This window comes from Miscanthus floridulus, chromosome 8 (assembly GCF_019320115.1).
Source record: "Miscanthus floridulus cultivar M001 chromosome 8, ASM1932011v1, whole genome shotgun sequence".
Taxonomy (NCBI): domain Eukaryota; kingdom Viridiplantae; phylum Streptophyta; class Magnoliopsida; order Poales; family Poaceae; genus Miscanthus; species Miscanthus floridulus.
The window spans coordinates 139,247,572-139,259,400 of NC_089587.1; the positions used below are offsets into that span (position 1 = coordinate 139,247,572).

Here is an 11,829-nt window from a genome sequence, read left to right on the forward strand (position 1 = left end):
CGCCGTTAATAGGCTTGAAAAGCCAAAACGGCGGATCCGTTGCCCTGCCGTCTAGAATAGCGTTGTGCCCTCCTCCACACACCTTGAATCATCAATGGAGGCCAGGGACGTCTCTGCTCACTATTTATGGACCGCCCACCGAATACAGCCAACTGAAGCACAAGGGCCAAACATTCACAAAATCTTTTCAGCCAGTGCCCTTCCTCGGACTATTTCAATACAGCAACCGCCTAGATTCTCCAGGTGAAGGAGGCAGGCCATAAAAAGTGGGCACATCAATGCAAGCATTCTCCTTCCTTCTCTATTCCATTGCTGACCATGATTGCAGAGATCGATCAGCTTTTGGAGTCCGTGTGAACAGCTCGGAGGTCAGCCGAGGTATGCCTCTTTCTTGGCAGAATGGCAGCATAGTTTGGATCCGTGTGGTTGCAATGTTCTCTCGGCTGTTGCATCTGAAAAGCGCAGTTGATAGGTGTGAATAGGCATGCATGATGTGTGATGCATGGAAAACAAATACAATAAACAGTTAATTAATGAGTGCCCCTTCTAAAAAGTATTATGTTGTTTCAAATGATTATCAGCATAATTTTACCTTGAACCATGCCATTTCCTTTCTATTAATCCTCCGTTTGCGCTTTGCGGTCAATATTCCACAATTATTTGCCTTCTCTCTTAGATGAAACTGCACATAAAAAGGCATAATCATTCATAACGTGTTGAATTGCTAGTCAAGCCCAATTATTGTATACACTATATACAATGCCAAACTAGTACTTTTTTCTGATGATGGCATAAAAATGGTTGCAGTTTATAACCCAGTGGAAGAGAGGACAAAGAGCATCATTAATTTGTGCATTTTTTTTTGTTGGCAGAATAGCTCATAGGCAATGGCAACATCAAGGAGGGACCCTCAGCAGAATGCTAGAGTCAACCGGGGCATTCAGAATATGTCCCCAGGGCTCAAACCCAGTGAGTCTGACCAAGGGCTACGGCGTGCAAGATCCGTCCCAACCTCTCCTGATCGCAGATTATCCCCATCCCCCGCCTCAATCTCATCCAACACCTGTCGACCCGCATCATCATTCAACGCTCGCCCGACCTCATCCCGGTCCACATCTAGCTCAGCCTCTTCAAGTCACGGAAAGACACTGCACTCTGCTTCGTCCATGGCTGGTGCAAGGCAAACAAACACAATGAGAAGAAAAGCAGAAAAGCCTGGTGCCACATCTGTTTGGCCTCCAGCCCTTGCAGCTCCAAACACCTCATCTAAGGATATGCCCAGGGCAGCAAAATCACCATCCACCATGCAGAAGAGTAATAATCTCTCTACAAGGCCTGGTATTGAGAAGGCAGCAGCATCTTCTGTAAAGCCGAAATCTCAGAAAACAACCGCAGGACCTCTTGGAGCTGGAAAAACTCAAGCTGCATCTTCCACTCATGCTCCTGGCGCTATAACAAAGAAAAGAATGGGAGCCGAGAAATATGTCTCTATCCAGAGGACAACAAGTGTGCCGGCGAGACAAAAAGAGACACCAAAAATCGAGGAACAAGATGCTGAGCTGTTAATGGAATTTGATGAGACAGAGAGCATAAGCACCTCTTCCATAGAGGAGCACTTGCATGAACGGCTCCCTGACCCTGTTGATCTGAAATCTGTGGATCTCAATAGCAAGACATCCTCTAGTCCGGAGGAATACAAGAATCAAGAGAACACAGGGGACATTTTGGAGAAGAAACATGATGGAAAGGACAATGAAGACCTGAGCACAGGTGACAGGGCTTATATTGGAAACAGTGAAATAAACATCCCGAAAGAAGCAGTTGATGAATCTGAATCGGAGGAAGCTGTTGATGAAACTGGGTTGAAGAAAGATGTCTGTGCAACTGAGCTAAATGAAACTGTTGATCAGACCAAACTAAACGAAGCTGCCAGTGAAACTGAATCAAAGGAAGCTAATGATGAAGCCAAGCTAAAGCAAGTTGATTGTGAAACTGCATTAAAAGAAGCTGCTAATGGACCTGAGTTAATGGATGCTGTTATTGAACATGAACTGATTGCACAAGAAAAGGCCAAAACTAAGGAGGAGAAGATAATGCAGCCAACGAAGACCGTGGAATTGGCACAGAAGTGGAGGAAGGATGAAGGGAGGAGCAATGAAGCTACAGAGGAGGGCAGGAGCAAGCCTATCCAGGAAAGGAAGAACAAGGTAATGGCCTTGGTGGGGAGATTTGAGACTGCCATGTCTGGTTGAGAGTGAGAACAGATGTGAAGCACTGACGGAACCATAGTAACAAACCTTCTTTTCATATTGCAGAGTAAAAGACTGCTCTGGTTCATGAAAATATGTACTCAACTGTGTAGGTGGATAGTTCATATGTTTCATTTCATTAATGTGACTGTTATTGTTCTGGAAGTGACTGAAAATTGCTGATGAATATTGATGACACTTCTCCTATCACTCCTGTTTCTCTTTTTAATGAAGTGATACACAGCTCTCCTACATGTTCAAGAACCAAAAAGAAAAAGATAACGCTTCTACAAGTTAGGACCTGTAATTTGTCCAAGCTCTAGTGTACATGTGCTTCTGTGATAAAAAATAAAAAGATTGTTTTGGGAGGGTCTCACAAGAACCCAAATTCTCTAACCAAAGGCACCCAACTACTAGCACATTTTCATCTCCAGACATTGCACCCATAAGGATCCCTACGGATTAAAGGTTTGCCCAACCCAAATATTTTGCATCTCTCAATTCCAAAATTTTCAAATTTCATTTTCTGCACTTAGCCCCAATATATGGAGTGAGTGACTTCAGTGTGCCTATACTGGTTCAGAGTTGAACATGCTATCCAGCGAAATCCATTGGCCATGCAAAATTTTTGTGCTTGATCCATTTCAATCTGGTTCACTATTGATTAATACAATCTTGACTTCGATTCATACGAGCTTCATATGTTTAATTTCTTTCTATACTCTCTGAATATCATTGTCATAAAAAATGTGTATATGTTAATTAACAGTCCAATTGGTCATGCAAACTCATGTCGCTGTTTTTTTTCCCCGATTACACAGAACAACACACGCACACTCACCCCTATGAACGCAGAACGATGTGGTTCCCCACTCCAGTTAAATCTAGTCCATCTAAACGCACTCCAATTGGCCACATTATAAGTTTGCATGATCACCTAGATATGAATTTGCATTCGCTACATCTCCAATATGTTCGCCTAAGTTTAGCAAGTGAAGGCCATGATATTAAAATTATTCTACTTCCATATTACTGATTAATTTGAAGTTCAAAAAGATGCAACATGGATATCTAAGGAAAGAAATATGGAGCTTGAAGACATACTGCAGGACAAGGCCATCTCCAATATAGATATATGCATGCATGAATTCGATTTCCCTTCATCTCTTGCAGAGCAAAATGAAACTGATTTTTAAATTCTGCTTAAACACATAACAGGCAACAACACAAACTAAAGGTAAAAAACCTGAAAATAGAACCCATTGTAGATGAATATAAACAGTCAAGATATGGATCAAATGTTTTGTACTTGCATAACCTAACATAAAGGAGACTGGGTATTTAAACAGTTTATGTTAAATACAATAACGAAACAGTTAGAACAAATATTCACAGAGTAAGGCTTGTCAAACTATATTTTGTAACTTTTACCGGTTGTGAAAGAAAGGAAGAATGCACTGAGAGGTTGACAGGCAAAACATAACAAGCATCAAAATTTTCATAGTATCTACATGCTCGAAAGTCGAAAGTACAAATGTAACAATTTATACCACACCAGTGCAATAGACTTACCGATCAACTTCTTTTTGTGCTGGAAAGCCCAGTTCTGAATCTGTTTTGCACCTTGCATCACCATGGTTCTGTGTACAGTCCTGACTCCTCACTGGTGAATAGAAGCACAAAATTGATGTCTTTGTATGATCAACATTCTCTACAAGTTATGAGATCTTCACTTATTTTGATGGAGCAGTCTTAATAGTGAGCCACGGAATTCACCAGAACAGGATCTTCAGTTGCCTATCAATAAATTATGAAAACATACACCATGCACCATAGGAGACACACCAAGCTGAGAAGATTTGGTGTCTGCTACATATGAGACTAAGAATGTCAAAACATCCTTTGAGTAGCAGAGATGAAACAGGAAGCAACACCTCAGCTGCATATATGTGCAGAAGCAAGTCAGGACTTGGATGTCAACATGAAATTTGTGGAGAAGTATGCTGGGCGAGACTCACACTTCATCATTGTCGCATTTGGTGCTATAACCTCAGCTGGATGCATTTTCTGAGTCATGCAAACGTCCACATACCATTGGCTGATGGTGCATGTGACAAAGATAGGATTTCGAGCTTTCAATCCTCTTGCCTGATAGGCAAAGATCAAACTCTGTAGAAAGATTAATCCATTTGCATCCTAACTGATTAGTCATATGAATTCATTTTTTCAAGTACCAGTGATGCATTGACTCCAAGCAGCTGAGGATTTGTCTCTGATAGAGCCTTGAAGTCTTGCAATGAAACTGAGTGGATTTGTGGACATGTAGTGGCACTTCGACCATGGACCTGATTTTGCAGCTGCACACCATTTATTAGCTTTTGACTTAACTGTTGTTTTAGTGCCATATGATTTATTCGATCATGCTGAGATCTTGCTGATACTAGCTCCATACAAGATCCAATAAGCTGTTTCAAGAAAAAATCAACTCCATTATTCAATGAATTAGCACATTCTAATGACACACCATCTAACCCTTCTGTTTCTGCTATTCTTCCCATACGCTGTCTCAGTGATGAAGTATCACACAGCTGACCAAGGTCATAACAACAAATAGAGTCATCACTGCTAGCACTAGAGGGAAGTGTCAAAGTTCTCAAATTCCCACCAAAATGACCAGAACAGAAGGCAACCCCTAGTGGGGCAGTTATGGGACCTCGAACATGCTGTGCAACCGCTTCCACATATTCTCTACCAGAGACACCAGGACAGTTGCGATTTGTGGAGTAAGATAAATTTGAATATGCATTCTCCACACGTGATCGTTTGGACAGTTGTTCCACAAGTTCACTTTGTTGAGGCTGTGGAAATCTCTTTAGTTTGCTCAAATGCACAGCACCATTCTCCTGGAGAACATGTGCATTTCTGCTTTGTGGATAGTGGTCCTTCACATGATGATGCAAAACATGACCAATGTCAGAGACAGGGACTGTAGGACTTAAACCATGATTTGAATTCTTGGCAACTCCAATTGATTTAGGTGTACTGACTGTCGGTGGGCCACTTGCTTGGCAGGTGTTGTGGAGAATAGAGCAAATGAGGAGGTTATGAAGCTGAATGTTATCATGACCAAGTATTGTGAGGCAGAACTTGTCAAATAGAGTCTTGCTCAGCTTCAAAGACAAAAACCTCTGTAGGTGCTCAAAGTACTTCTTTGCTCGCTCTGGACCAATCCTCTTAACTAGTTTTAGTTTGATTTCCCCAAGGTTAATACGAGTCCTCTGCCCAGCCACTGGTGATGGTAGTGGGAGAAAATTTTGTGGCGGTGGTGGTGTCGATGATGGCATCTCTTAGAAATGGGATTCCATATAATCAGGACATAAATATAAGTTCAAAGTAATTCTGGGTTTTCAAGTTTTCTGGCTCCTCCAATCCAATATGCGGGTTTTCAAGTTTTCTGGCTCCTCCAATCCAATATGCCCCAGTACACAAATAAACCAACAGGAGAACTAACTGCAATTGATAACAAAATATGTTAGAAATGTGTAAGACAAATAAAAAAAGCAAGAGCAAAAAAATGCTGCTTGGTCCAGGTTCGATTAATTAAGAACCAACAGAACAGTACTAAAACTGGATTAAGTCCCATAACCTTGCTAATCAATTGAAAGATTAGGCTTGACATGAAAATGAAACTTTAGGACCTCACTTTCAAGCAAAAAAGCCTAACAAACAACAACATTAAATCCACAGAGAGCAAATGAAGGTACACAAGAAGATAAATAATGCATGAATTGGAGGTTGTCATTATGGAGTTCTGCAACAATAATGCTGGAGGTTTAGCAATAGGCTTAATGCCGGATGAAATTCCATAGTATTTGCTTTCATCAGCGTCCCAGCATTGAGCTAATGTGTGCAGAGGCTGGAGCTTCCTTCCACATTCAGACCCCTGATGCTACAAGCTGATGCAACATCTAAAGGTGCAGACCATGCAGAGTAGCAGGTCGAGGAGAAAAACTCATGTCACCAAAATTGGATCAGTTGTTAGCTGAAGAAACAATAAGCTAGAAGGTTCTAGCGCAATAAAGACCATAGGAAGCTTCTTCAATCCAGTTCTGCAACCCTAACCACCTTTTTATGCATAAACCCAAAGGAAGTCTTCTGAGCTCTTCCGGCACAGCAAAACCGAACAGCCAGTGCCAAAATCGAGAATCTAATGAGAACCTACAAAGTAAACGTGTGCAGTGCAGAGATCCCACAATCGTGGGACCGCACAGTCAGAGACAAGACCATAGTAAGCCACAGCAGCAGCCAGAAGGATTCGAAACAAAAATCACAAGCAAAGAAAGGCAACGCGCCCCCAAGCACGGAGCTCCCCTGATTCTAAATTCCGATGAAAGCACGACGAGCCAAGCTAGGGTTTTGCCCCGATCACCACCAGAACGAGCTCGCTCCATTTCCCAACACGAAATTCAGTCGGATGCGGGAGCGAAAAAAAAGAAAAAAAAAAGAAGCACCCAAATTCCCAAACGCGTAGCAAACTTGGGCACGGCAACAGTGCGCAATTCAAAACTGATTCCCCTGCTCGGGGCGCACCCAGGCTCCCCTGATCCGACCCGCGCCACCCCGAATTCCGGCAGGGGGCTAGGGTTTCGCGCCAAATTCCAAACTCCCGGCGAGGCGGACGGAGGCGACGGATGCAGCGCGAGGCGAGCACCATTGGGGCGGGGCCGGCCCCCGGGCCCCAATGCCGCCCCGCAACGCGCGCACGCATGGGGGCTGGGCAATCGCGGTCCGAGACAAGTGAGCAGTTGGGTTCGGGGAGTGGAGGAAGCTCAGCTCACCTTGCTGCTGCTGGTGGTGGTGGCGGTGCTCGCGCGAGACGAGGAGGCGAGGAGGATGGAGGAACGATCGGTGGAAGGGACAAAGCGCTGCTGGGCTGGGCTCCCGGCTGCTGACGGAGGAGCTGTTACTCGTGGCCGAGCGTCTCGCTGATAGCTAGTACTCGTAGCTCGTAGCTCGTAGCTACGCGATGTGATTTTGGTCTTCGTTCTGCTTGCTTGCCTCGGCCTCGGCGGGCGGTGCGAGGCCAGGGTGATTGCTCTCAGGCCTCGGCTCGGTGGTGTTCTTTCCTTGTCCTAGCTCCTCTCTCTGGGGGCTTCCCTTCGTCCCGTGTCCCTCTCGGCCGCGGCCCGTTGCTGCTGATGGCTGTGAACATGCACGAGTCGAATTTGGAGTGGGACTGGGACTTCGGGGGCGAGTCTTCAGTTGGGACTTGGGGAGCGTTCTCTTTGTTTATCTGAGCTGATGCTGATGCACACCTGCGCTAATCACTAGTATCCTGCTGTAGGGTCTGCGCGATTTCTATCTGGTATTTGAAATGGACACGGAGAGAAACAGTGTCTCGGTTAGGAGATGTTTGATAAATAAATGAAAGATTGGCACTGGGGTCTATTACAGGCGACATTGCATTGTTCCAAATAGCATGTGCTAGTCTGACATTCAAATAGCGGCTACCTTTCTTACCAATGGACTCGTAGGTTAGCACTTTGCCACTCTAGCAGATAAAGCACTGAATCTGTGATGAGAATTTTCTCTCCTTTGATATTATTATAGATAGTCTATAAAACCACAAGATCGAATACATGATCAAGTAGAGTATGTGAAGTTCCGGAGGTTGCTGACGGGATAGTGTTACTCCATCCTGTCAGAACACTCTTAGACTGTCTCCAACAAGGGAGACCTAAATACGACGCCTATTTTAGCTTCTGGGTCTCCTACAGGAAACCGTGGGAGTCTGCACTCGGCCGCGCCGCAGCCATCTCCGTCAGCGAGGGAGCTCCAGCCATCTCCGTCAGCTCCGGCCATCTCCGTCGTTGTCCATCTCCCTTGGCTCCGGCCACCACCCGCTGCGGCTCCGGCCAAGATCCGCGTCCTTTGCCGCGGTGTAGGGGCACGGACGCGGCGGACGCAGCCCAGATCCCGTGCGGGCGCGGTGGAGCAGAAGAGATGCGGCCAAGATCCGGTGTGGGCACGACGGAGGGCAAGGGGCGGACGGGTGCAAGTGGACGGGCAGGTGGCAACGGGCGCGGTGGAGAGGTAGCATCTCCCTGAGCTCCGGCGAAGATCCAGGTGGGCACGAACGCGGCAGAGACAAGAGGCGCGTCGGCGGAGGTGGAGGTGGAGGTGGCCACAGGCGCGGTGGCCGTCCATCTACGGGCACGACGGTGTAGGGGCAGGCCGCCGCAGCCGAAGCAGGCCGTCGGCATGGCCGCGTTGCTTGCTGGGAGGGCGGCAGCGGGGCTCTCCTTCTCGGTGGTAGCTGCGGCGGTCGGGGATGGGCTCGCGCGCGGCGTACTCGGGCGCGGCAAGGCCGCTGTGCACCGCCGCCGGTGGCTGCGGCGGACAGGGGCGGCCTCCCTGCCCCGGCATCCGGATCCAGTGGTCCTAGGGCCGGATCCGCGTGGCGCTCGGGCGGGCCGCGCCTGGGCGGGCGCTGGGCGACACCCATGGCGGCGGCGGCGGCTCCAGCCCAGTTCGACGCCGGATCTGCAAGGGGCGCCAGTTGCGGGGCTCTTCCTCTTCCTTGCGCTCGGCGGTAATGGCGGCATTCGGAGCAGCGGGCCGGCGGGGCGCGCCCTCGCGCAAGCCGCGTGGGGCTCTGCAGGGCGCCTGCTGTGGCTGCGGTGGCGCCGGCCAGTGCCCGTGCAAGTGCCGGGCGGCGGCGGAGGGGCTCCTTCCTTCCTCCTCTGCTTCCTCCTTTCCTCCTCGACCTTGGCAGTGGCGGCGATTTGCATAGGCAAGAGAGAGGGGATGCTTTTTTGCGTAGCGATTCAGCTGATAGCCAAAATGCGTTGTGGGTTTGGGTCCTCCGTTGGACGGTGTTTTGGGTAGGCAAAGGCACTGTGAGTGACGCATTTTGGGTATAGGTCCCCTTATTGGAGTCGGTCTTAAAGCCCTCTAGGTGAGTGGCCTCCTCTTCTCCATCTCTTGATCTACCATCATTCTTTCTACTAATGCAACACTATCTCTTGCACGTTTTCCGTGGATAAGATGGCAGCGCTCCAGCTCACTAAAGAATGGGACGGCAGTGGTCTGCCGGCAAGCTCGTTCTGATCTTGGACGCAGTACATTGGAATCCTAAAGCACCACCACGAACGCTACCGCGCGTGCGCCTGCGGTGCGGTAAGGCACCACCCTGTTGTGCCAGCAGCCAACTCCGACGAGCTTCACGTAACACCCCGGTGTTACGATTTTATTTAGCATCGTAATTTAGGTCTAAGAAAAATTTTCGAAACAATTTTCTCGAAATTTTGATTTAAACATACTTGATGTGATAAGTGAATCCTGTGTGACGTAGTTTTGTGGACTCAAATAAACGCCCAAGTTAAATTACTCAGTGCGTAAATATATTTAGTAATGTCAAACGACAATTCTAGCCAATGGATAGCGATCGGTTTGTTATATTAGATTAAGCATGAAAATCAACTTTTATAAATAAAATAAAATCCATTAATAAATAGAACGATATATATAGCTGTTGAATCTAATTTAAATTCGAGCTTTGTTGAAAATCTCCTTATGCTTTAGATGTTGCTAATTGTCTAAATTAGTAAATCGATAGAAATATCTATAGGTATATATATATACTCACGTGTTTATTTTGAGAAGCACGCTCAGTTGAAAAGCCTTGGTCTAGTGATATGTTTTTACGTATAGATTCGTTTTAGTCCCTATGATAAATTGGTAACGTAGCCGCGATAGCTGCCCGTCTGGCCGCTTCATAAATTCACATGATTGGTGTGAAAGCACGTAGCGGACGAGAGATAGCGCAGCAGCTCAGTATGCTTCATTTATTTTTTTGGCGCGGCGTTCAGCGTACTCGCCTTGCTTAGCAATTATGCACCGTCTCGTCTTCCGTTGTGGCTTTGCACCCCGGCGCGTCGTTTGGTCTGCGTCACTGTCCTTCACTCCCGTCGCTGTGTCGCTGCTCCCTCTCCCTCGCGCCCTTTCTCAGAGAGCGTCTTAATGAAAGTTGGTCTGGCTGCTGTGCCTATGCTTGTCCTTGCCTGCCTTTGCTGTCCGCCTTTGTCTTGTCTCTACCCATTTCCGCAGAGGCGAGCACCCGACGTGTCTGCGTCTGCATGTGTGCCACCTCTGTCGCGTAGGAGCGTCTGTAAATGAGCACATGGTTCTGCCCCCCTGCCCACGTCGTGTCCTCTCACTTTCCTATGCGCGCGCTGGCGTGCCGCTGTCGGCCACGCTACGCCGTACCGCCATGTCTCCCCCTCATCGCATTTATGTTGATGATAGCGCGCACACGACTGAGTCCGCTCTCCCTCCCTCTGCTTGACTCGCGCTGACGTGACCGTGCCGAGCAGACCGGGCCACTCCGTGCCGCTACTGCCCCTCCCCTTGCTTCTTGAGGACGCCGAGCTGCTGCTCTCGCTCTCCTTTTCCTGGCCTCCGTCCGCTCTTCCACTCTCTAATGCGCCGCTGGGCCACGGCCATCACCGCCTGCCCGTCGTCTCTCCCGTTTCCCCCTCGTACGTGCGCGTCCTCCTTTCCTCACGCCGGAGTCGCTGCCCCAGCTCCTGCTCGCCCCCTCTGGTCTGCGCCGTCCTCCCGCGCCTCTCACCGCAGCGATGTTTCTCCTCGCACCGTGGCCCCTTCCGTGCCTCGCGCGCTGGCGTCCCCGCAGCCGCCTAGGCGCCCTCGTGCGTGCGCTGCTCATCCGCTGGCGCGCCCCCACCGTAGGGCTGTCCAATCGCCATGCCGCGCCGCGACCCGCACGACGCCGCTCCACCTCCGTTGCCTAGTGTCGTGCTCCACCGCCGTGCTGTGCCCCGCCCCGGCCCGCGCCTTCCTCCTCGAGTGTGCGCACCACCGCTGCGTAACCACCGCGCCTGGAGCGCCGTTGCCGCCGTCCATCGGGCCGAAGCCGCCGCTGTCGGCTTGCCGCCATCGTGGCTCGCGTGGGCAGGCTATCGTGGGCTGGCTTGGGTTTTGTCGTGGTTAGGCCGTGGTCGCGCGGGCTCCCGTGCCCCTAACCGGCGGGTTTCCGCCGCCGCCGTGCCTTCCCCGGCCGAGATTGATCGCCTACCGGTGATTCATCGTCCGTGCTCTGCTTTGTGGATGAAGAGAAGGACCGTGGGGTAAGGAATGATTATTTCCAGGGTGCTGGTTACAAAATACGTGACTCAAGTGAATAGTGCTCATGTCCTGTCGGTGGATTTAAGAAAAGTAAAGGGACCTCATCGCAAAACTACCATCATCGCGCTGCCCTGGCCGCGTGGGCCGGTTTGCTGGGCTGTCCGCGCCCACGTGCTTGGGCCGGCCTGGCGCCGTCCGCGCCTGGGCCACGCGTGCGCATGTGGGCTGCGCATCCGCATTGGGAGTTGCTGGGCCGCTCGCGCCCCACCCCACGTTGGGCCGCGCCTAGGCCGCTCTCATCGTGCGTGCCTCACCTGGGCCGCCGCATCCTTTACCGCGTCGCTGGGCCACGTCTGGCCAGCAGGCCGCGTGCGCGTCTGCGGGCTGAGCCAAGCCGCTGGCCCTTTAGTTTCTAATCATTTGTTGATTTAGT

General features: G+C 49.4%; 2 protein-coding genes across 11 annotated transcripts; one reads left to right on the top strand and one right to left on the bottom strand.

The window, feature by feature from the left end:
- Positions 1 to 243: 243 nt before the first annotated feature.
- On the top strand, positions 244 to 2,460 carry LOC136477305 (CUE domain-containing protein 5-like). Of its 2 annotated transcripts, none has more exons than XM_066475432.1 (2): positions 244 to 378; positions 878 to 2,460. In XM_066475432.1, the coding sequence occupies exon 2, from the start codon at positions 888 to 890 to the stop codon at positions 2,250 to 2,252; it is 1,365 nt and encodes a 454-aa protein (XP_066331529.1). In that variant the 5' UTR covers positions 244 to 378; positions 878 to 887; the 3' UTR covers positions 2,253 to 2,460. The 2 variants fall into 2 exon arrangements, with proteins under 2 accessions (XP_066331529.1, XP_066331528.1); XM_066475431.1 differs by having other exon boundaries at positions 246 to 378; positions 873 to 2,460.
- LOC136477307 (uncharacterized) lies at positions 316 to 7,530 on the bottom strand. 9 transcript variants are annotated; one of them, XR_010763977.1, is made up of 5 exons: positions 7,088 to 7,530; positions 4,268 to 5,759; positions 3,822 to 4,188; positions 593 to 682; positions 316 to 452 (listed from the first exon to the last, which is right to left on the bottom strand). XR_010763977.1 is itself a non-coding variant. In XM_066475434.1 (5 exons), exons 2-5 carry the CDS (start codon positions 3,883 to 3,885, stop codon positions 336 to 338), a joined length of 366 nt encoding a protein of 121 aa, XP_066331531.1. In that variant the 5' UTR covers positions 3,886 to 3,912; positions 4,026 to 4,446; the 3' UTR covers positions 316 to 335. The 9 variants fall into 9 exon arrangements, 3 of the variants coding, with proteins under 3 accessions (XP_066331531.1, XP_066331533.1, XP_066331530.1); XR_010763981.1 differs by having other exon boundaries at positions 3,822 to 3,912; positions 4,026 to 5,759; XR_010763980.1 differs by adding an exon at positions 3,354 to 3,407 and having other exon boundaries at positions 3,822 to 5,759.
- Between the last annotated feature and the right edge of the window lie 4,299 nt (positions 7,531 to 11,829).